Below are 26,370 nucleotides of genomic sequence, written 5' to 3'. Positions count from 1 at the left end.
TGATGACATTATATTTTCCTAGATAACGTAGATTTTGAATAAAACACGAATTTCTCCAGGGTGGTACACATTTTCCAAGATGGCTGCGATTCCTCGAGGTCCCCAAATGTCAAATGGTATGGACATGAATGAGGGGAATACATCCCAAATTTCAGGCCTGTCCAAGAAATTTCAAATTTTGTTCTATTCCGATTGTACCTACTACCTGGTAAAGGGTTAAAGGTAAAGTGAGGTACACTAGAGGCACAATATGTTCATAAATATTTCGTTGAAATTCGCCGAGTTCCACCCGCCATCCTGACCCTCACGAGAAATGGGCTCCTGGAAAAGGGTTAATAAAAATACCGCTACAAATAATTTTCGCATAAAAATACGAAAAAAGACAATGGCTTTCATTATTATAATCATTTATTAACTCATAATATAGTTACTTTGAACTTTCAAGTAAAGAAACAGATGGGACAAGCGCAATGTAGATAGATAATCCGAATATAAGATGAGGAAATAGAAGTCTGCTTTACAAAATACTGCTAAGCTCATTTCTATACGCAAATACGATTGCGTAATTCCACTAAAGCGGTCTATTACCGCACATGATATGTTAGAGATATAGTTTTCATTTCAACAATCCAGTATAAAAATGTTTTTAGATTGTTATTACATTTTATTTAATCCCTATCGCATCAATGGAAACGTGACAAAGCTCAATGTGAGATAGCGTCCCAGATAAATATAAAGAATGAAGGATGTATGCAGGTGAGTGTAATAATTACTTAACGGACACTTATGTAATAATAACAAAAAATAAGCAAGTAAGAGGGGTTCAGTATAATCTAAGAAAAAGTACGTATCAAAATAAAAATGATAAATAGTGTTATTTTCGGCGCTGACTATACAACGTTGACAAATGTAATAACACGTTCTCTGTCTACCGTATTCAAAATGTTTACAAAATAATAAAGTGGACTTGAGAGGAGTTTATTTGAAGATCATGCACGTTATATCACAGAATCATGAAACTGTAATCTTAATCACTATGACTTGACTGTATTAGGTACCTACTCATATACCTGATATAAAAAACGTGAGCTTAGCAGTGTCGTAAGATGCTATTTAAATCCAAACTGGCGATATAAACTTTATCAAAAAGCTTTACACACTAAGTTCCTCCAATTAATAATAATGATTAATAGTAATGCTAATTTTGCTTTTGACTTGTCCAATATGTTTCGTGGTTAGAACAAAATTAAACGAATGGTAATTGGAATTTGTAAACAGGTCGATGGTTAGATAGTTCATAGTGGAATCAAACGATCTGTACAACATCCGGGGCTGAGTGATCGACGGCGGGGGTCAGTACACCTTCAGCTGGTTCTTGTCGTCAAAGCCAGCGGAGTGTCCCGCGTTGCGCACTATAAACGAGTTGCCGTCGAAGTGCATGCGCCTTTCGCCGCGCCTGCCGAAAGCCCGAAAACATTACTAATTAAACCTTTAAGGATCTTTAAAAGGTCATACTCAACTCAAAACATGACTGTGATCCAACTGCCGCAAATCATACAAAATACATATTATTAGAAATAGACTAAAATGGCTTTCTGATATAAGCCAAATTAGAACCTACATAGGTTCCTATATAACCATAACATGATAACCTAGAGTCAGGATCTTGCTTTATTTCACGTAAACTGTAAGTGGCTATACTGTACCTCCAGTGTACTCCGTTGTATCTTTAATGAAAATAGCGGTACCTCTCCCAAAACTAACCTCTACGTCTAACAATAAGTCAACCTTGGTGAACCTTTTTTTTTATATCTCGTTTTAGGGAGAGGTACACTGGTTTGTATTGAAGGAACACTGAGGTACACTGAAGGTACAATATAACTACATATATTTTGCTTGAAATAATGCAAGATTTAATAGGTCCACCCGCCAACCTGCCAACCAACCTGACGTCAGGTTGGCGGGTGGACCTTAATTTGATCATAATTTTAATTTTTTGTTAAATATCTCGTTTCAAGGAGAGGTACACTGATTTCTATTCATAGTTTACTGAGATGCACTGAAGGTACAATACAAATACATCCATTTTGCGTGAAATAATGCAAGATTTCATAAAAAGCAATAATGCCATATTGAAGTCAGGTTGGCGGGTGGACCTTAGTTTGATCATAGCTCGTTTTAGGGATAAGTAAACTGATTTCTATTAAAGGTTTACAGAGTCCACCCGCCACCTTTTTTGTTAAATATCTCGTTTTAGGGAGAGGTACACTGGATTGTATTAAAGGTACACTGAGGTACACCGAAGGTACAATATGTTTAAAAATATTTTGTTCAATTTTGCTAACATCCTGATGCTCACAGGGCAAGCTTCTAATTCCTACACTTTCTTCCATATGAGTACTAGAGTGGGTAATCGTCCACAGCAGGTAAACTAATTGAATTTTTTGAGTTTCAGATCTAATTATGGGGAACCTCCAAATTTAGGATTCAACAAGCTGCTAATTCAACTTTATGCAATTTGGACATAAAGAAAACTCAACATTATGCTAATTCAACATTTTAACATTCAACATGCTGCAAATTCAACTTTATGCAAATTCAACATTTTAGGAATTCATCTTTGTGGTCCTGGATGATAAGATTAAGAGCATGACATAATTAGATCGTCGCTAGAACATTCGCAATATTGTCAATCGTAATATCGTAACCGTCCCATCTTGAGAACACAACACACATTGCAGGCAAGTTAGTGAAAGCGAGCTAGGTATTTTCCCGAGGCGTTTTGTTACTGTCACGTCTACAAGCTATTCATTTTAAAACACATTGCGTTTGATACTTAACAATCAATAAAGAGACGCTTAGATACACACCGTGGCTGCTATATAGGTACAGGGATACATCCTTATTTACAAACGTACAAGTTACAATGGGTGAGAGCAATTTTATATTTTATGCCCTGCACCATTAGTACTTAGATTGTTTATCATCAGAAATGTAAGGTACCCATTTCTGACGACATATTTTGGCGCTAGAACGAAATGGTATAATCATCTTTGGAATATCTTATACCATCTTATATCTAACTCTGGCAGGCTTATATGGATAGATGATTGATGTCATTAGGGAACGAGCAGCGGTAGGGGAGAGGGAGGGTGAGGAGTAGAAGGAGAGAGAGAAGGAGTGGGGAGAGAGATGTAGATACTATATAGCGTACAGCTCCGTAGTCAGTACATTGCACGGTCATTTTGGTTGTTAAAAGTTGAAAAACATGTGCCGCGTTAGGTATAGCTCCTTTTACAGCTTTCAAAATAGAGGGCACGATTTTTAATTTGATTAACACGTCTTATACACTCAATGAACTTGTCTGCTTTGCCTAAAGGTTAACAGGTAGAGAATGCCTATGGCATTAAGTTTGCGTTTTGTACAGTGTGTTTTCTTATGTACAATAAAGATTAAATAAATGAATCTTTGACTGTGACGCAACGAATGGACGTAGGTACGAGTATAACAGATCATCTTTCGTCTGAGCGTTGGTTAGCTTACGTACCGTACGAAGAGATGCTGAGTCTGCCCTAAAGAAGCGGTGCAGTGCAGGAAGGGGCTGGTGATCGAAGCGGAGCCGTTGGTCGGGCTCGTACGCAGCTGATACTTGTGGCTGCAGCGGTGGATCCTGAATACAAAAAAAACGCGATTCAAAAGATGCATCTTTGGCAGTATCGCTGACAGGAAAATTATCCACACTCTGCCCGAGCAGATTATTATTATTTGCTTTATTCGTTTAAAATCTTAGCTCAAACAAATTAAACCGAATATAGGCAATCAGGGGAAATAATTCGTGTAGTTTTGAAAATTGGTAATACCTTGTGGTCTCCAGAAAAACATACTGAAAGTATTCGAGGGTGGGGGGTTATGCTGAGGGTGTAGGAGTGGGTGGAAGGTACCTTTTTTCAGATTTTTGCTCATATCTTGAATATGTTTACGAATATCATTATAATTACTTCGCCAAAAGATTTACCATAAAATTCCCTACAAATTTAATTATGTGTATTTTTACTCTACGATCAATACTTCAGGAGCTACAGGATGTTTAAATTAACAAAGAGACAAAAAATAGACTATTTAAGAAAAGGACGTTTTTTCGTGATTGTTCATCATAAGTCAAATTTTTCGTTTCGAATAAGCAAGCTTAGTCTTATTTAAAGTAAAGCTTAGTAAAGACTTTCAAGGAAAACTATAGCGAACACAAAAAACCTAACCTAGGGTGCCGCCAGTAGCGGGGCAGGGCGCAAGCTGCCGGTGGTCAGGGCCGCAGAGAGAGGAACCGACGTACATATACGCGCAGTGTCCATGATTACCACCTCCTGCATCTGAACCTTGATCCTGCCACCCAGCGAGAGTCTCTCTAGGTGTTGGTCGAGACTCTTCGCTATGAGACCGTTCCGCCTGACACGACTATCGGAACAATGATCGTCGAGTCAACATCCCACATGGCGGTTATCTCGTGAGCCAAGTCTAGGTACTTGCTGGACTTGTCCATATTATTATTATTTATTGTTATTGTATCTCATTGGATTTCACGGGCCTATAAATCCCGATCTTATTAATGGCTTGCGTGGGGATATAGATCCTACACGTAGAGGCCCCTTGGAGAGCTATAATGTCATGTAGAATGCCTGCTGGAACCCGTTCACAGGCACAACAATAGACACCCATGAACCGGTCGCAGCAGCCATCTACAATATATAAAGTGAACAGTATAACGGTCTATGGATTGAAGTTTGGGAGGACAATGAGACTGGGTTATTGCAAAGTCCCTGCTATACCAATGTTTTCACTATGGTCTGTTTTTTTATTCCGTAGACTAAAATGATGTTTCATATGTAAGACATGACATTTCTTAGTACCACATGAAATGTCATTTTAGTCTACGGAATAAAAAAAACAGGATATAGTTATCGAGGCAGGCAGTGACTAGACGCCCCCACTAGATGGGGACCCTAAACTGCCGTCGTTAAGACGACCGGGAACAACACCGGTGTGAGCGGCTCAGGGGTGTCGAGAGGTGTGCGCCGCTTTCTACCCAGTGGCTGATAACAGCCACTGTGCCAACTCGCGTCTTATGCAAATTTTCACTTCCACCCCTGGAGCATTTAGCTCTAACGACTCCTCTCTGGATGGCCAATGAAGGCAAGCCAGAGCTGAGAGTCCTACGGGTCCCCTTGGGCCCTTGGGGTCTACTCCGATCGACGAAGACACGCCGGAGACGGAGACCCTGACCGACTCTCGGGAGTAATCGGGTCCGTGGGGTCGGTACTCCCCAACAGCTCGCCACAAGCTGCCCTGAAGATTATTATTTATTATTATTATAATGTGAAGTTTCGAATGCATTGACCAATCGATTAAAATCGTTGCGCGGTTATTAAATCGGCAATATATCGAACATCGCATGCTATTTTATAGCACCCTCCTTTATTTCGACCACAATCAAAATAGGGAGTGGATTTGACCACTATTGAGCGTGCATTCTGAACTCGCAACTTTTTGTGTTGTGTCGATCTACGGATTAATGCGTTTGCTTCATTAGCAAAGAAGTGACGTGAGTGACGTGACTTGCCTGACGAGTCCATCGGCAGTCTGGCTGACGCGCACGTTGTTGATGATCCAGTTGTCGATGCCGTCGTCGGTGAGCCAGTACTGCGTAGTCTCTAGCAGCGACAGCGCCTCGTTCACGTACGACGGACCATGCCGCGACTCGCTGGGGACATATTATATTCTAGTGTCACACTTTTCTAACCATGTCAAGTAGATACCAAGTAGATGTTTTTTAGATAACGATGGCCTATTAAATATTGATTATATTTATTTCTTCATAGAAACAAGAACAGAGTACGCAGCGTGTGCATGCAGATACCTATGTATATACTTTTGATGACCGGTCTGGCCCAGTGGGTAGTAACCATGCCTTGAAGCCGATGGTCCCGGGTTCAAAACGAGCACGGATATTTGTTCCTGAGTCATGGGTGGTTTCTATGTATTTAAGTATTAATACATACTTATCCAGACCAGACGACCAGTTTGGGCTAGTGGGTAGTGACCCTGCCTACGAAGCCAATGGTCCCGGGTTCAAATCCTGGTAAGGGCATTTATTCGTGTGATGAGCATGGATATTTGTTCCTGAGTCATGGGTGTTTTCTATGTATTTAAGTTTTATATTATATATATATATCTTTGTCTAAGTACCCCTAACACAAGCCTTATTGAGCTTACTGTGGGACCTAGTCAATTTGTGTAATAATGTCCTATAATATTTATGTATTTATTTATATATATTATATATATATATATATCGTTGTCGAAGTACCTTCAAAACAAGCCTTATTGAGCCTGTGGGCCTTAGTTAATTTGTGTAATAATGTCCTATAATATGTATTATTTATTTATTTATTTAATCTTTATTGCACAAAAGAAAACCTTATAGTACAAAAGGCGGACTTAATGCCATAAGGCATTCTCTACCAGTCAACCTTTAGGCAAAGCAGAGAGATTGTGGGCGGTGCTACTTTAACAACAACAACCAAATATAATACAATAACATACCATACATACATAATACATACATACATAAATATACGAGCGATACGATATTTATTTATTTATTTACTATTATCTATCAACAACTACTTCAGAACAGACTTCGCAGCATGTGCAGATACCTACCTATCAACAACTCATTCAGAAAAGGGCTATAACTGCGAAAATCGAACTTTATCAATTACGGCCATTTTTCTCTGTCACTCTAACATCTTAATGAGAGTAAAAAGAAAGATCCCGCAATTTGCGAATTTCGGTTTTCGCGGTAGGGCCCCAGACTACGCAGCGTGTGCAGATACCTATTTATCAACAACTCATTCGCTCAGCTACCTACTTCTGCTGCTGACTGCACGCTTCTACAAATAAGCTACGCTACAGAATTGTTCACAAATTCACGCATTTGAACTAGTATAAAATGTAGGTTGGCAAGCGTAAAAAATGTCACAGTCTATGGCCCGAGAGAAGCCCCAATTTGACGTTGAAGCTGAAACTATAGTTCCGCTTTGACTGGGTCTTACGTACTTGTAGAACACGTTGAGAGTGAAGTCCTGACTCATGTCGAGGAAGGTGTCGGTGGTGGTACGCGTGCCGGCCGCGTCCACCAGGTACACCAGCGCGCACTGCTCCGCCGTAAACGAAACGCCCTTGTACCACATCTTCGCGTATCTGGAAATCGTTATTCATTATCGATATATTTTTTTAACTATTACTAACTATGGAGTTAATCGTCCGACTCGTCTGATGGTCACTAGAAGTTAAAGTTATACGTATACTTGCGCCCTTTTTTCAATTCTGTGAAAGCCCATGTCTAGATTTTTGATGCTTATCCCGCTGCATATAAAAGTAAAATTATTCAGATGGCGATGCCATCTAAAGTTGCCGTTGCCCTTCATGTCACAGACCTTTATCTCAGCGCGGGAGCCATAGTGGTAATTGCTCCTGTAAAGGTGATGAACGATTGAGCACCACGTAAATATGATGTTGTGTTGTGTATCACGGCAATATGATGTTGTGCTTGACTTACTTGTTGTTACCCTGCAGGTGGCAGGCCTGTATCTCGACGCGAGAGCCGTAGTGGTAGACTCTTCCGTTGGGATGGATGAGCGCTGCGGCCGCTCCCGATCGCGACAGCGCCAGTATGATGTTGTTCTTTGCGTTGGTCACGCGAACGGCGCCGTCAATCGTCATGTCCACCCTAAATAAAACAATGCACTTAGTGATAATATTTTAGTTCCCAAAAGTGGGTTGTGCCTTGACATGTAAGGTGAATATCATATACAAATAAAAACTTTTTTCTCAAACTTGTAATGAAATGTTGACATGACTTACTTCAAATGAGGTCCGGAAATACTACATATCAGGTGCAATGAGTGAAGATGATATGTAAAGGAATTTCATACAGCCTTACAAACCTAGGCCTGTAAGGCAACCTTCTTTTGTTTTTAAACGTCGAATTATGCCTTCCAGGGCACTATGTCCAAAGGTCAAAACGTCCAAGGAGTCAATATGTCCAAGGATCAAAACGTCCAAGGAGTCAACACGTACAAAGGTCAAACCGTCCAAAGAGTAAATTTGCCCAAGGAGTTAAAACGTCCATAGAGTCAATATGCCCAAGTGTCAAAATGTCCAAAGAGTCAATATATCCAAGTGCCAATATGTCCAGAGTCAATATGTCCAAGGGTCAAAACGTCCAAGTAATCAATATGTCCAAGGAATCACAATGTCCAATGGTCAAATCGTCCAAGTAATCAATATGTCTAAGGAGTCACAATCACAATGTCTAAAGAGTCAATATCAATATGTCCAACATATTGATATTGTTGAACATATTGACTCCTTGCACGTTTTGACCTTTGGACATAGTGCCCTGGAAGGGAATTATGGCACGTCTTGTTATTCAACCATAAAAAACCTATAAGCAAAATTTTTCCATAATGTTTTTTTTTTCTTTTTTTGTCTTTTTTGTTTTTTTTCTTGTTTGTGTTTGTTAAATATTATTTCGGGACAAAAAGGGGAAAAAAATCATTATTTTGCGCTACGACGCACGGTTTAGGCGATACAGCCTAATAGTTTGTTTTTTCAGTCATGCAGAAATCTCCTAAACCATGCGTCGTAGCGTAAAAATAATCAAATTTTCGTTCCCCTTTCAATAACCCGAAAGTAATAATAACAATCATCATCATCATCATCCTATTTTTTTTTTAATTATTTCATTGCAAGTTTGAGAAAAGCACTACTACATATACAAATCTCGGCGAGAAATGGGGTTGCCGGCCGCATATCCCTACGCTCGGCAGTCTATATCTACTTGGCCTGCAACCCTTCGTTTCCCGTCCTCTATAGTAATGTACTATTACAAAAAAAAAGGAAACCGACTTCAAAAAGGATAAAATAAAATATTATCCTTTTTTAAGTATATGCTTTACCAACTGATATGTTTGAAGTCGGTGCCAAGCGAAATTTTGGAAAATACCATGATTTTGGTGCGATTCGGTAAGGATGCGCCTATATAAGCATTTTATACGATATTTTCGAACTGTCCATAGCACGCAAGTGTGGAATTGAGATAGAGTTATTTCCAGTCCCTTATCCAGAAAACTTTATTCCTAAATATAAAACAATTCAAGGACCGTCTTCAGGGCTTAAACTTTTTTCCTTCAAGCCAAATTTTACCTACCTAAAATGATTCAGATGTTTAGCCGTGAAAAGGTAACAAAGAGACAGATAGAATTAATTCCACGATTATAATACTTAGATTATAATACCGATTACTGTAGTCGTAATGTGATTTATAGTCATAAAGCTGATTATTTTTGACGGGTATTGTTACTATTTGGCTTGGCACCAGCTTCAAACATATCAATTGATAACGCATATACTTAAAAAAGGATAATATTTTATTTTATCCTTTTTGAAGTCGGTTTCCTTTTTTTGTAAAAAAGTTTAACTTTACCATTTTTAGTTTTAAGGCAGTGTTAAATAAGAGCTTATGACTGACACGTGACTTTAATAAATAATCAGGTTTTTTCTCGAGTCCGGGAAATCATTCCTGCCACCACTCTAAAATACTCTAAACCTATCCTCCGCCCCGCTACTGAGCCAATCCCTCAATCCTCCGATCACTCAACCTCACAGCACATCAACCCCACTCAAACCGTTGACCCTTAACCACTAAACCTTCAACCGCCATTCCCCGACCCCTCAACCCCTGACCATTTAACTCCTAATCCTAACCCACAATTACTTAACTTCCAACCCATGACCACTCATCTCCTACCCCCCGATTCCTCAACTACCAAAACCTCAGTCCCCGACCCATCAACTCACCGCCTCCTCAATCCCCTAACCTCTCAAACCCTGACTCAACCCCCATCCTCAGACCCCCGTCTACCTTCACCACCACCGTTTACCTCACGAACCTCTCATACCTACCCCTCACCTCTTATTTCCAACACTACCTACAACAAAAATCAAAAATCATAATACACCCAATTATAAGAGAGACGGTTCCACATATCGTCCGTGGTCTTCATAATCAGTAAGTAGCCTTACCACGAGTTTCACACTGTCATATTCGCTAGCGTAACTTACATTCTATGCATCTCTCTCGTACTGGCATCCTATTAGTGCGAGCGAGATGTATAGATAGTAAGTTACGAACACGTCAGCTAATATGTAGAGTCAAACTCGTGGTAAGGCTACAGTTGCACTACATCAAATTGGTAATTTTCGATAGAAAATGCTCGAGTTGCTTAAGAATACAGTCGAATCACCATACATGTGCCTTTAATAATTGAGGTGTTCCCTCAATTCCTCATGGATTCCATCATCAGATCAGAACCAAATAAAAATGGGACCAACTTGGAAGTAAGTCTTTCAAACAAAAAAATAATTCCTCAAATCGGACCACGGGTGCCGGAGTAATCGGTGAACATACATAAAAAAAAATAGCCACAACCGCAACACAGAACCTCCTCCTTCTATGAAATTTAAGTCGGTTAACAAGGTGAACATATATATACAGTGTGTCCCTAGCCATTGGACAAAGCCGAAATGTACATATGCATTAGGGTATTTAGAACCAGTGTACAAAGTATCATAACAACCGGTGTAGCGGTTTCGAAGAAATTAACAAATTACCATTTTTAGGGTTCCGTAGTCAACTAGGAACCCTTATAGTTTCGCCATGTCCGTCTGTCTGTCTGTCTGTCCGAGGCTTTGCTCCGTGGTCGTTAGTGCTAGAAAGCTGAAATTTGGCATGAATATATAAGTCAATAAAGCCGACAAAGTCGTACAATAAAATCTAAAAATTTAATTTTTTTTCGGGTATCTCCCCTACGCGTAAAGTGGGGGTGAAAGGTTTTTTGGTTCAACCCTACAGTGTGGGATATCGTTGGAAAGGTCTTTCAAAACTAATAGGGGTCTTCAACAAACATTTCTTGATAAAGTGAATATATTCGGAGATAATTACTCCGTAAAAAAAATGTGCCCCCCCTCTACCTTTTGAACCATACGTCAAAAAAATATGAAAAATTTTTTGGAAGTAGAGCTTAAGAAAGACATTAAATGAAAACTATAGCGGATATGATCAGTTTAGCTGTTTTTGAGTTATCGCAAAAAGCTTCCTCTTCATAGTAAAAAGACGTACACCCACAGTTCATCCCTTGGTTAACAATCTACCATACTTTAAGCTCCAGTTTAGCTTATTGTGACGGAAGAGTAACTATGGAACCCTACTCTGAGCATGGCCCGACATGCTCTTGGCCGGTTTTTTACTTTAGAGCACCCTGTATGTGTTAGTAGCTCCTAAGGTAATATCCTCAAAGAATAGTATGGAACCTTCTTCGACCTTTTTGATTACCTTTTTTATTTATGACACTAATAAGCTTCCGACTTTTGAAAAATGTCATCATTATCAAATATTTCGAAGCAATTGTCAAAAACACTGCCAAAGATTAACACAGTGTGTTTCTTTTTATTGTCGATTATTGCAAATAAGTTTTGTTCGAAACATTTATTATTTTATCTTTTGTTCTAATTAAAAAAAATATTAACGTCAGAGCATTCGTGAGAAGTAACCCTACCTGGGATTTCAGGGTTTGTCTATTGGCTAAGGTCACCCTGTATATATACAGGGTGCTCGCGAGGAACCCATATAACTTTACCACCATGTTCTTGACCATCTTTAGAAAATAAAATGTCATATAAAGTAAACTGGATTCGGCTTAGTTTGCGAGTAATTAATATTTTTTATTTAAGAAAACATCCAGTATAATGCACCTTTAGGATAGCGACGTTGCAAGACCGCATCACATTATCTGTCTGACGTAAATTGCAGAAGCTCGTTCCTGTCACTATCATCGACATGTGTCATTGAAAATAAATACGTAGAATCTTAAAATTCTATCACTTAATCCAAAGTATGATCAATGATCATTGCTTTTGTTAAGTCCACGACTAAAACAATGGTATTAGTGAAGAATTGATAAACAAAATTACTTAACGCCCAAGAATTGATAAATTTAACCGTCTTAGTTTTATTTTGAAGTGACACGTATTTATTCATAAGAATGCATATTTCTTAATGATCGATTGATTTCTTATGATGGCAGAACAACGAAGCTAAGTTTTTGCTACTTCGGGTAAAAATTGGACACCTATTCAGTTTAAATCGTGAAAACTACACATGAAACTAAATAAACAGTTCGAAGTGTTTTTATTACCCATACCATTATTGTTTGATTGTATTAAAGCTAAATAAAGTAACACAAATTTTAATAAGATTATTTATTTATTACCCTACAAACAAAAAAGTATGATCACTGTCAGGAATTGCAATAGGTACCCTTCTCATTCTACCAGCTTGTTCGTCTACGTGCACTTCGTAGAATCCGTGAATCCGTAACCACTCAACTAGATACTGCTTCAGTATTTTCTATTACAGCATCCTTAATACATTTTTCACTGAGCAGCACAAAAAAACCAATTTACTCTCCTTTCCACTGATTAAAAAGTCTGCCGTCTAAGTTAAACCACACGATTTGTCCAATTATTAGGAAAATTATTATTCGTCGCACTGTTTAAATAAATGTTATAAACGTGAGACATCATATTGTTATTAGAATCAATACCAACAATGTCACCCATCGTTCATGTGACTGATGTCACAGTACTTATAAAACACACTCGAAGGAAATTTCCAAGTGGCCAGTATGTATCATAATCCATGAAGATTGATAAAATATTACTAAAATTATTTACGTATCGACAATAATAGACTGGTAATAATTTTAATGCGTACTTAAAACATTTATTTTCACAGTGCGATATTTTTAACTTTTGGATCCATGCAATAGGTACTTAGTTCTAGTGATATGTATCTACAGCTAGATGGCTGCCTAGGATTTTATTTTTTCTTACTTTGACTTATTAATTATGACTTCCTTTAAATGTCATATTTTTGTTGCATTACTTGAAGACCAAAAAGTATATTTAAAAAAAAGTATACCGACAATGCCACGTACATTCCCACCAGAACATGTCGCAGATATTATTTTTACGTACGGCTTCTGCAACGGTAACTCCGTGCAGGCCGTTGAGGAGTACCGGCGAAGATACCCTAATCGACGTGTGCCCCATTATTCTACGATTACGGACATGTTTCGACAATTGCGAGAAAGAGGAATTCGGCCGCACAACTCCGAGCGAGCTGTGGGATTGAATGACGCGACTGAAGACAGGCTACTTAATTTAATTACGGAAGATCCTTCCTTGTCAACTAGACGCGTAGGCATGATGTGTGGGGTCAGCGACCTCACCGTGTGGCGATGTTGGAAAAAGTATGGTCTTTATCCTTACCACCTCAGAAAAGTTCAGGGACTGATCGAAAACGACGGCTTTTCAAGACTTGCCTACTGTCAGAGAATTAATCAAAAACTTCTTCAGAACTCAAATTTCCTTAAAACTATTTTATGGACTGATGAAGCTCAATTCACGAGATCAGGGGTATTCAATTCACGCAACTGTCATATGTGGATGGAGGAAAACCCGCACGCAATCAGGGAATCCTCGCACCAACATCAATTTTCAGTCAATATGTGGGCAGGCATTATTGACGATAAATTGATAGGGCCGGTGGAGCTCCCTGCTAGACTAAATTCTGAAAGCTACCTACATTTTTTGCGAAACAACTTGATCATTCTCCTCGAAGACATCGATTTGGAGACTCGGCGTTTAATGTGGTTTCAACACGACGGAGCTCCCCCCCATTATGGTCTCGTGGTACGGGATTATCTTAACCAACAGTTTCCAAATAGATGGATTGGTCGAGGATCTCCAACGATACAGTGGCCTCCGAGATCACCAGATCTAACCCCTTTAGATTTTTATCTATGGGGCACTATGAAGAATATGGTCTATTCAAAACCAATTAATTCAAGGGAAGAATTGATCCTAAAAATCACGGAAGCCGCTCAGAACCTGAAAGACTGGCCAGCTCAACTAAACCAACAAATGCGTACAAGAATAAATTTATGTGTTGACAAGGGAGGATCCCACTTTGAAAATTTTTTACCTTGAAGAGTGGCGTTTTTTGATAAGAATCGTAGTTATGTTGTTCTCCTTATGTAGTTTAAATGTTATTTTTAGTTACATCTAACAACAAGAGGCGATTCTCGCTGAAAAAAGGCAATGTTTACATTTCGTGAAGTCTTTTCTTTTCTTTCTCTTCTTTCTTCCCTTTCTACAGTGTTCTGACAACACTGCCAGATATTGACTTACAGATTGAAAATATGTTTACACTTTTGAACCTAATTACAAAGAAATAAGGTGAAAAATTGTAAACATATTTTTGACGTTGACTGTACAACTACGATTTAAATCGCCGGTGGTTGATCATAATATTCATAATTATCATAATCCTGCGGGCGGAAATACTAGTGTGTGGCAAGCCTTAAATAAGTAAATCATACATAGGTAAAGAGATCCGATTGCACATTATGTACATTCTGGTTTGAAATAATTTGTTTGACAAGAAATGTCTATGTGACTTACTTGCCGTTCTAGTGAAAAGAGATAGAGACAATAACAAACGTTGCCAGCTCGTCCTAAGGCATTGTGTTACTGGTGAACCAAAAATAATTTATTTAATTTGTATGAAAAGTTGAAAAAGTTAAAAATCTAATTTCGACCTATGTTTATATAATGTTTTTTAATTATTACGACCTCAGCTATATGCTGGTAAAGTTATATGGGTTCCTCGCGAGCACCCTGTATATAAATAATAAATGTTTCGAACAAAACTTATTTGCAATAATCGACAATAACATTCGAACATTCGTGAGAAGCCCCTGTATATATTATATATATATATATATATATATATATAATATATACAGGGTGACCTTAGCCAATAGACAAACCCTGAAATCCCAGGTAGGGTTACTTCTCACGAATGCTCTGACGTTAATATTTTTTTCGACTTCTAAATCCCTAAAATTGGTATCGTTTTGGCTCGCTCAATGATTTTTACACCGGATACAAATAAGATGCATCTACGAGTATATAGTAAGTTAACATTAATGAAATGTACTTTTACGTCGGTAGTCAGAATATAGCTTTATTTATAACAAAGTATATTTTAAAATAATCTGAAAGGGGTCAAGTGATTGAAGTAATCCATTCCTGTAATGAGGAATCGACTCTGATTCCCAATTCCTGATTCCTCAAATGGAATTGTAGTTCTCCGTTTGCCCTACAGCTTGAAGGAATTACCATGCCATACCGGACAATGTAGACGTGGCTTTAATAAAGTAATCCGCTAGTCAGATTAATTCCAAAACTAATTTAGAGAAATCATGGAATCAGGAATCAATTGCGAAACGCCCATCTCTGTTTCTAACCATGCGACTTGAGAATATTCCTTCTGTCCGGGTCTGCCTAAAACGTAGTTTGACTAATTCGCGTTATGACAAAACTTCATTTGAAATTCGCTATTCGTCTAAATCGCTATTGACCCATTACTTATATTACCTATTTCGCAATATGTCCCAAACGCAGTAAGCCTAAGTAGCTGTTTGTCCATTTCGCGATACGCCTAATTACCTAGTCGCCCCCCAAAGTGTAATGTTTTCAGGGAAGTCACAATTAGTCAGGTTAATAGTTAGGTAGGTTAAGGTTCGTTAGGTAGCTTCAGATGCCCGGAACTACCCAGAAATAGGAGCCCCGCAAAGCTCCGTCTAGTTACGTTTAAGACGAAATGTTTTTGGAAAATAAATTATTAGAAAAAATCTATTATAGGAGAAGTAACACTAGATTCGCTTTTGGATACAAACTTAATACATAAGTGTAAGTCTTCTAGTGCCAGATTCGCATTTGGACACAAACTCATTAGGCCTAAGTCTCAGTGCGACTATTTCTCGGATGGTCTAGGCATAATGCGAATTAGTCAGACTACGTTTTAGGCAGACCCGGACAAAAGGAGAATATTGAGATACATACCTAGGTTTTTGGGGCCAGTTTGTTAAAAAAAATGGGGAATGGCTGCGACAGGGTAGGTAATTGAGTTTTGTGTCTTTATTATTTTATACTCAACAAAGAATAAGTCTTACCCCAGTTAGTATTTGTCGCAATGGCAAAGTAATGAAAAAAAAAATTGAGGCCCGTTATTTCAAAGCCAACCCCGGGACACAATGTCCCCATTGTCCCCCTAGACACGGAAAATTGACCCTTTGAAGACTGACCCTCCTCTCCTCTCCTTTGTACAGAAATACTAAAAGGACTGGTTAGGTAATAAAATGAATAATATCCTTAAATGAAATCGACAGCGATAAAATATTTAATAAAAATCCACTCACTTAACTCTATCTCTTAGCCTTAGACAAATGGTACCGTGGGGCGTCACCGAACCATTGTACCCAGCTCCTCCGACCTCCGTCACCTGTCAATCGGACACTCCTGTTAAACTTTACTAACTAGTTGACATACATCCATAAGCATCTCATCAAGCGTCAGCTCGGAAAGTTTGTTAAATAGAACAATTTTATTGATGGATGCATGGATATTTAATCTCGATACATTTACATTATTATATCGTCACAATTTTTGGTATGTTATATATCGACGTTTAAGAATCAATACTGTCTAACTAACATTTTTTACGTTTTTTACCTTTTAATGCAGTTAGATGCAGAAAAAGATAACGAACATAACTGCATTAACCCTTTACCAGGCCAAGGGATATATTCCACCCACATCTTATATCGGTTACCGTAGTCAGGTTTTAACTCCAAACCACCTACAAAATATTTTGTCATTCCCTGAAATATTATTTTATGATCTTCATTCAGAACACGCTTCTAAATTGCGTAATATATCTTCGGCAGCCGTTTAAATTCACTTGAACGCTAATTTCAGTAAACTACGGAGAAATTCGAACACTTTCCATAATTTCTATGAAACAGAAGTACATAGGTCGAACAATTTTTTGATATTTTGTAGATTTTGTGTGTTGAAAGCTAATGTAATCGTAAATATTGCTAAATATTCATGCATTATTGTGTATGACCAGAATTAGGATGTGGGTTGACATTATCCCATGGCCTTATTAGAGTTTAACTGTGTGGGAGCTATTTTTCCCATGGCCCGGTAAATTGTCTTGTCATGTCATAAAAACTCACGTAAGTAAGTAGTGATTGATATAATGTTTCGTAGGAGATTTGGAGTTAAACCTTGACTATTATAACCGATATAAGATGTGGGTGGAATATATCCCTTGGCCTGATCAAGAATATAATAAGACAAAATCTAGTATCAGTTCATTACTTAGACAGGCGATGGGATAACCGTAACCCACATTTTTATTTCTGGTTTAAAGGAAGATCTCCGACTTTCATAAATACATTTTTTACAAGGCGTTCAATACGGTTGCAACAGCATATAAAGTACGTATTAAGACACGCTGGTTCTTCGGGGCCTGGTAAAGGGTTAAAAGGTAAAAAAGTTAAAAAATGTTAGTTAGACAGTATTGATTCTTAAGCGTCGATATGTAAACTGGTCAATACGATATGCACGTTGTAAGGTCTGTAGTAGGTACATTGTGTTTATAACATGTAGGTACCTACATATCTAGCGTAAAAACACAATTCAGACAAAAGCGCCTTTCAGTAGGAAGAGGATCATCAACTCTGCCTTCTGCATATTACGCAAAGTTATTTTTATGATAATTATGAATAATTTGTATGAGCATCTATATGTTAACGGCACCAATCTTGAGACATTTAAGAGAAAATTTGGAGTATTTTTGATTTTTCACCATCATCTATAAAATTTCTACCGCTTTATGCTTTAAAACTTGAATATCCAATTCGTCCTTTATCTTTTCTATGTATTTAATGAAAGCTACTGCAATTGGTTTTAACATTATGAACCAATTAAAACTATGATTTTTTGCTTCAATCGTGGGATGTAGGGCGCCATTTATTTTAAAACTAACAAATATCAATGAAAAATTAAACTTAAGCAGCTCTTTGGCTCTTGTTTATGGTAAAATGTTGCCAGTGATTAAACACTGATAATACATACTCATTTTACTGGATTTGTCTATACCTTCCCATTACTGGTGCCTGTCCCATTATAATATTGTTTACTATACGTGCAGTTTTCTGAAAAAATCACTTTGTTTATTGTTAATAAGACAATAAAGCCATTTAGCCACAGTAGTCACTTTTGAGGGTTTAATTAATATAGATTTATTTACTCTATCATTTTACATAGGGATGTTAAAAGATCGTGACACCTCGAGCTCTCGCCAAGTGTCCGCATGGTAGATGTCGTCTCCGGGGTAGAACGGGGCTTTGTTGCGCTGCAGGGGCGCACGCCACGGGGGCTGCCAGCCCGTGGCTCCGACCAGTTCCGCCTGCCCCAGGCCCCCCTCCAAGAACTTGCTGTAGTCTTGGAACACGGACAGGTTGGACTCATCCTACCAAACATTATGTTGGGATCAACATACCGTACTAATACTAGTAAAAATCGATTGCAATAATAACCAATATACCAAATATTATTTAGTCATGATTTCATTAACATTTTGTAAGCATCGTTTGCGGCAAAATCTAACAAGGAAGTAATGGATTCATGCTACAGGAGAATATTTACATTTATTTTCTAGGTACTTAATGATTCAAATACCTACGTATATACTATTAGTAAGTAATTTGAATGGTACGCATTTTCCACTTTAAGGTATTGGGGTATTGGCAGTAGGCGCCAGTCATTTAATTATATGTGAAAATCATTGGATATTTTAAGTTATCTATAAATACCGCGATATGAGGGGTAGCTACCGGGAACACCGAAGTTTGCAAATTGCGGGCTTCTTTCTCTGTCACTCTAATTACTGCTTACTTGGAGGAAAAGAGACCGCAATTTGCGAATTTTGGTGATCATGGTATGCCCTCTGATAATGAAAGAATTTCTTTACGAGTACATAAGTAGGTATATAAGTACCTGATTGTAAGAATGTGCCGTATAGACACTCCTGGGGCGCACAGGTATAGTACCGTCCTTTCTAAAGTCTGCATTAGCCATTCTCAAATTTCTTTAACTTAAATCCAGTATTTAAATAAAATACATGAACAACAGTGACAAGCAGCGATGGAAATACTACATAATAAAAACCATAATTCCCGATTGATATTTTGGATAGGTACTAATAGAAGTCATTTGTCATTTATTTCGTCCTATATTCGAAATTTAATTTATTCGTTTCTAATTTCTATATGGCGATAACGTTTCTCTTCCACCTGGTTCTGTTCAAGAAGGTTCGAACGTCTTGTATTTATAACTCTGGCAAGCCAACTTTTCAGTAGAAATAAATTCAAAATGTGTAGGGGAATTCGATCCTTTTTACATTACACGCTTTTATTTAGTTTCACCCACGGACTTATAAGATTAACCGGATAGGGTACATTGGCCACAAAGTGTGTCCACATGAGAAGTCAAGGTGGGCCGTTGCATCTCTTTCTAATTAGGGTGACCATGAGTTATAAGTATATGGGATATTAGGATAACGTGGAATATATAGTTTGGCCAAGATCTTTTCTCATTTGTGCATAGTCAGAGAGAATCTTACTGTCTTTGTGCTGTGCTAGTATTATTATGGCCCCTGAAAAGGGATGGATATAGTTTATTCTCTTCTGTAAAATGCTTCACAAAATCTTACTTAATTTAGTCGTCCTAAAAGCTGTTACTGATAGCTGATAGGCGTACCGGACCGCCACTATGATCGATCGTGAGGAAGGTGGTCCGCCGTAACTTCTGTCGATATTCGTTCTCGCTTACATTACGACACTAATAACTGGGGGCCTACCGCAAAAACCGAAATTCGCAAATTGCGGGGATCTTTCTCTTTTACCCTCACTAAGACGTAATAAGAGTGACAGAGAAAAACGCCTGAAACTTCGATTTCCGCGGTTATAGCCCTGGATTCCATGTGGATGAGATTAATATCTTCTAATTAAAATACTTAAGGTATTACGATGCCGGACATGTGTATGAAAATTAATAAATGGCGGCTGTTAGCCACCACAGTCGAACTCAAAAATGGTCACGATTTTTCATTTGTATGTTCATATGAACATACCATGAGTGCGTGATGGCTTACGTTTTGCACACTTTGACTATCTTTAATTCTTTAAGCGTCATCTACTCTAGATCTGTGATTGCAACTAGTTTTCAAATTTGCCGCCTTTTTCTACTGACGGAAATGTGTGTCCAACCTATATCGAATCGATTACGTATAGTTAGTAAAACCGTTTCGGACTTTGGATTTCAATTTTGGCAATTAATTATTCTGAAATAGCTAAGTATCATTCCACCAATTTAATCATGCCGAAATATAGATCTAATTAGATAAACTTCCTTAAGTACTTAATAAGATTTGTGTAAAACTGATTCACATCGTGCCGACATCATCGTCACCCTAATGAGTTTGACAATTATCGTCTTGTATTTTTTATCGTAAAACTGAATGATGGTGGGTCACCTGTGAAAATATATACCACAATCAGCAAAATATCACTTCTACAATCTGTCACACTACATTTTTTACCCATTTTTTAAATATATCGCAATTAAATGCTGAGCCCCACCATTCACGTATTTTGGAAATATCTCGAAAACATGTCATCAAGTCGGGGATACCAATTAATATTGAAAGTTTCTACAATGTCTACCATATTAAAATTATGTTTTTTGTTGTGCCCATGCTTGGTTTAATCAGTTAATAATATTGACATCATAATTATTTACAAATTTCTTAAAAGATTTGAGAACCGCATTCTGTATATAGCACATATATAAGTATAAGAAAGTATTTCATTTCAGTAGTCTATTGATATAAATATTACCACAATGATATGTTTTTAACATTGGCAACATAGTCATAGTCATAGTATCTTTATTCATGAACAATACAGAATTGTGTTTGAATATATGTACATAAAGTGAAAAACATGAGAAAAACAACAACAAAGAACCTACAAGTAAACAAATAAATATCAGTCTAAAAATACGGCAACATTTAAATACTAAATAATAACAAGAGAAACAATACTTAAGACTTAAACAACATTAAACACTTCATCTACCGTATAAAAACATCCTCTCAACAAAAACTGTTTCAATTTGTGTTTGAAGATATTATACTTTGAAATTGTTTTAAGCTCTTCAGGTAATTTGTTAAATAATTTAACAGCCTGGTGTCTTGTACAGTGCTCCTCTACTTTCGATAATGGACGGAAGTTAACTTTTATATTTTTGGTGCGCGACACTTTGCGCATCTCCTGTTCTTCATCAGTTTCAAATCTAGAGCTATGTTTAACGAGATCCGTGAGTAATATAAGCACATATAAACTAGGCACCGTAAGGATACCAAGTTTTTGAAAATATTGCCTGCAAGATGTCCTTTGTGGGATGCGAAACATGATTCTAATAGCTCTTTTTTGAGAAATAAGAGCTCTATTGATGTTATACTGGAAGCTGTTTCCCCATAGCATAATACTGTATCTCAATTTAGCCTCTATTAGCGCATAATAAACTATTTTAAGATGGTCTATGTCAATTTCATCTCTGAGGGTTCTCAGGGCATAGCATGCTGAACTAACTGCGTTCTCAATAGCATCCAGCTCCTGTATCCAATTTAACTTAGAATCGAGACGTATACCGAGAAATTTTACACTATCAACTATTGCTACGGAGGTTCCATTTAAAGCGATTTGAAGCTTGTCAGTTTTTTTAGAGTTTTGATTAAATAGCATTATTTGAGTCTTATCTGTATTTAGGCATAGATTATTAAGAGTAAACCATTCGTAAAATGAAGATAATGCAAGATTGACTAATTCATTGAGCTCTATTATGTGATCAGCATGAATCACTGCATTCGTATCATCAGCATACAGTATTAAATTGCAATTTGGTACTACATTTGAGATAAATTTGACAAGATCATTTGTAAACATAATGAAAAATACAGGACCTAAGATGGACCCCTGCGGCACACCTCGTCGTATTTTCACTGGTGCAGACTTAAAGGATTTTACGCAACCATTTTTTATATCTTTTATTTCTACGTACTGGATACGGTTTTCAAGATAATTACGTAAGAGTCCGTAAGCTTTGCCCCTCACTCCATAAAAATCCAGTTTTTTCAGTAGCAGATCATGGTCTACGGTGTCAAAGGCAGAACTAAGGTCTAAAAATAAGCCTACTACTCTCTTTTTATTGTGGATTTTTGATATGACATCATCAATCAAGTAATTAATAGCATCTATAGTGCCTATGTTCTTTTGGAAGCCAAATTGCCTTGGATTAATTATGCTATTGTATTGTAGGTGTTGCAGAAGGCGGGTTTTAATAAGCTTTTCGAAAATCTTTGACAAAACTGGAAGAAGTGATATGGGTCTGTAGTTTTTCGGATCTGTTTTTTGGCCTTTTTTGTATACAGGCACAACTTTGGCTACTTTTAACTGATCAGGGAAGATAGATTCATCATAACATTGGTTAAAAAACTGTGCTAAAGGTTCTGAGAGTAGATCGATAGTCTGTTTAATAACAAAAATTGGCATTTCATCAACGCCATAGGATTTTTTATTTTCCATGGCTTGCACGGTCTTTGTAACTTCAAACGGTGTTATCGGCCACCACAGCATATCGTTATAGCAGATTTCATTGTGATGTTGTAAGAAGTTGATTGCGGAGGGCAAATTACCTGTACTTGACGTTTTACTGCAATCAAACTGATCAGATAATAATTCAGCAACATCTTGGGGTTTATGTATAATATTGCTATCGACTTTAAATACTAGTTTATTTTGTTTCGTGCCAGTTGATTTATTTCTATGCCTATTAATAACATTCCAAATACCTTTAATTGATCCTCCTGTCTCATATATATCCCGTTGTACAGCTATTTTTTTTGCATGTCGAATAACTTTTCTGTATAAATTTATGTATTTATCACGGTATGCTAAAATAGAAGAGTCGCAGTATGTTTTGTTTATATTTGTTAATACTCTTTTCATTTTACTAGATATCTTTACACCTTTTGTGATCCATTTTAATTTCTTTTGATCTTTATTATTGATTTTCTTCTTTTTTAAAATGAAATTTAGAAGAAACTCTTCCGATATTTTACGAAGAAACCCGTTTATATCCAAATTTGTCCAACATGTGCGAGTGAGACACCGCGCCCCACTTTTGCTATCTCAAGTGGACCGTGTTCTCTAGTCTGGTAAGAACACCTTTCTGCCTCCGTAATAAGGTTCAATTTACTATACTTAACAAAAAAAGTTAGAGTGTGCTCCATTTTATATCTCCATGGTTTCACCTGTCCCATTGTCTGTCGGTCTGTAATCAAATCTTGCAAGTTAAATTTGACCCACTTCCCGGTTTCCAATGCAGCTGAAAATTTGCAAATATATGTAAGTCGGGTGACAATGCAATATTATGGTACCATCGAGCTGATCTCATGATGGAGACAGAAGGTAGCCACAGGAACTCTGTGATAAAACAACGCAACCTAATTGTGTTGGGGTTTTTAGAATTGTCTCGATGAGTATTAGTTGCCTGTGGAAAGAAAGGTAGAGTTAGCGATAAATGCTTGTACCAAAAATGAAATTTATCTCAAAAACGTTTTTTAAACTTAATAGGTTTGTTTCCATCTACAAATCTTAGGGCAGAATAGTATCCCAATTAATTCTTATGGATTATAAGAAATTGAAGGTGACGAACATAATAAAACCTTTTGGTATGGAATACAGAAATTACGTCAAAATATGTGACCAAAACCGGCACAATGTCCCACTTTGTCGCTTGCCATAAGGACGCCTTGACAGGTTATTCGTATAAAGATACAAGCAAATCTCGTCCTTATGGCAAGCGACAAAGTGGGATGTTTTGCCGTTTTCGGTCACTCCATTTTCAGTACCTTTAATGAAACGCTGGCAACTACATAAATAAAGGGTTTTTGTTAAATGTGTCGCCTATACTTCAACTCTTACATGTTTGTTATGTAAATAAGTAAATATTTATTCACTATATGTACAAAATTACATTCAAATGTATCGTCTTTAATCACTTATAATTTATACAGTACAAGCCTTGCTCAGTTGGGGACTAGAGTATTTTTAAAACATGCTGGGCACGGTGACAGGTGTCATCTCCATACAATTTATAATTTTAAAATGCCAAATCTCGCAAAATTGTATTGAGATGATATCTGTTCTTTTCTGATTACCCTTTCTGTTTGAAAAATACTATAAGTAACAGACGTCAGATGCCGAATGAAGTGACAACTTGACTTGACAAGTAAGTGTCATGGCCGCCATAAATCTATCATGGTAACAATAACGGCGTATTACACAAGACAAGACAAGACAAAGCATTTATTGCAATCAATATCATGTAGTCGTTTTCGAATTTACGTTTTAAGGTATAGGGAGCGTGCATGAACTGTAGGAGGCAGCACAGGATCCTTCAGATTTTTGGCGCGAAGCGTAAATGCATAGACATCGTAAATGTGATGTTTTTTGTTCCGATGTAGCCCACAAGATGGCAGAACCTACTATGCACAAGAAAACACGTGACGTGTACATGTGCATGTTTATATGGTTCCGATTTAGGCCACAAGATGGCAGACCCTCCAACTCGCACGTAGTAAATTATTAATAGATAGTACCTAATATTAAAACCTACGTTAAAGGACCAGAACGAGTATGTGGTCGCTCTTGTTGTGTTGTTTTGTGGTTGAATTTATTGTTGACGTCCACGATAAGTACCTACGTCTTTAAGATATATTACAATTTTATTATAGGGCTAATTCTGGGCCCGCACTCTTCATTTCAAAAGCTGGGTTTTGTAATGGCGTTTCTTCAAAACATCTAATACACGTCAGTAGCGCCATCTGATGAACATGAATGCACTAGCCCCTTTAAAAGATTCTTATATGCTAGCGCGTTAAGTACCTATGTCTTTAAGATATATTACAATTTTATTATAGGGCTAATTCTGGGCCCGCACTCTCCATTTCAAAAGCTGGGTTTCGAATGGCGTCGAAATGGCGTTTCTTCACAACATCTAATACAGGGGGGCGACACTTAGAAATGTAGTCAACATTAGTAGAGATGGCGGCGATTTCTATTAATGGGATCCGATAACCTACTTTTGCGCAAAGTTGACTACCGATTGTGCAAACTACATCACCAGATGTCACTATAAAATTGGTACAATTTAAAGGCATTAATACAACATTAAGAAGGTTGCATATACCTCGTATGTCAAGACCTATCTTTATTCATAATGTTGTTACCTAGCAACTGTTGTTTACTGTCAAAAACTGTAAACAGAGATATGATTGATCTTTTTAAATCTCTATTAATTTTAAAGTGCAGAGTAGAGCAGAGTAAAATCGGAGCAAGCATGAAACACGAGTCATATTCAAATAGGGAAATTGGAAATCACAATAGTGCCAATGTTACAAAACCTGGATGTTTTACATTTTAACAGTGTTCAAGGCAGTGTCGGAAGGTTTACATATTTTCGAAGGTAAGAAGAAAATACCATCCTCCTTAGCGCTCATGCAGCGATGAAAACAAGCGATGATTATTTTAATTTTGTTTACGACACGGTGAGCGTTCTGTACCACAGGGTTCGAGTATGGGTAATAACCTGTTCTTGATACTCATGAACGATTTCACGACTGCCAGTGACCAGGCTGAGTTTGTCCTATTCGCTGATGACGGGTGCGTAATCGTAGCCGCTGACACCCATGCGCAACTCGTAACCAAAACTAGTATGGTCATGGATCACGTGGCATCATGGTTCATGGCCAATGGAATGACATTAAATGTGGAAAAAACGAACATCATCCGATTTGGGCTCCGGGGCAGGCAAGATCACAATCTAAACATTGTCTATAATGAGCAGCCGGTTCCACAGGTGGATGAGGTGAAATATTTCGGTTTAATAATAGACTCCGGTCTTACATGGAGTTCTCACATCGACACCCTGTGCAGTCAGCTCTCATCTACTTGTTTCGCACTTAGTAGGTTGCGTCCTAGCCTTAATACCGACAATGTGAAAAAGCCTACTACGGCTACTTTCATTCGCTTCTTGCTTATGGCGTCGACCTTTGGGGTAACCCGGCAGAACGAGAAAGAACGTTCAGGTTGCAAAGGCGATGCGAGTCGTGGCTGGCGTCCCGTGGGATCGTGACTTTAGAAATCT

The 26,370-nt window shown here is 37.7% G+C and overlaps 1 protein-coding gene across 2 annotated transcripts; it reads right to left on the bottom strand.

Moving 5' to 3' along the window:
* Positions 1-390: 390 nt before the first annotated feature.
* Positions 391-19,335, bottom strand: LOC133517222 (uncharacterized). Of its 2 annotated transcripts, XM_061850440.1 has the most exons (9): positions 19,096-19,335; positions 18,386-18,568; positions 16,446-16,528; positions 7,616-7,786; positions 7,494-7,530; positions 7,114-7,257; positions 5,615-5,755; positions 3,548-3,670; positions 391-1,456 (listed from the first exon to the last, which is right to left on the bottom strand). In XM_061850440.1, the coding sequence occupies exons 1-9, from the start codon at positions 19,174-19,176 to the stop codon at positions 1,382-1,384; spliced, it is 1,038 nt and encodes a 345-aa protein (XP_061706424.1). In that variant the 5' UTR covers positions 19,177-19,335; the 3' UTR covers positions 391-1,381. The 2 variants fall into 2 exon arrangements, with proteins under 2 accessions (XP_061706424.1, XP_061706433.1); XM_061850449.1 differs by lacking the exon at positions 7,494-7,530 and having other exon boundaries at positions 19,096-19,334.
* Between the last annotated feature and the right edge of the window lie 7,035 nt (positions 19,336-26,370).

This window comes from Cydia pomonella, chromosome 1 (assembly GCF_033807575.1).
Source record: "Cydia pomonella isolate Wapato2018A chromosome 1, ilCydPomo1, whole genome shotgun sequence".
NCBI lineage: Eukaryota > Metazoa > Arthropoda > Insecta > Lepidoptera > Tortricidae > Cydia > Cydia pomonella.
Note: the sequence above shows the minus strand (reverse complement) of the source record. Positions and strands in the feature narration are given on the sequence as shown.

Bases quoted from the DNA above. Each gene is read 5' to 3' on its own strand.
- LOC133517222 (XM_061850440.1), bottom strand. From the start codon at position 19,176: ATGGCTAATGCAGACTTTAGAAAGGACGGTACTATACCTGTGCGCCCC. The intron at 18,569-19,095 runs GTACTTATATAC...AATGTTTGGTAG, and splicing joins CGGCACATTCTTACAATCAG to GATGAGTCCAACCTGTCCGT. The intron at 3,671-5,614 runs GCAAGTCACGTC...TTTTGTATTCAG, and splicing joins ACTGCCGATGGACTCGTCAG to GATCCACCGCTGCAGCCACA.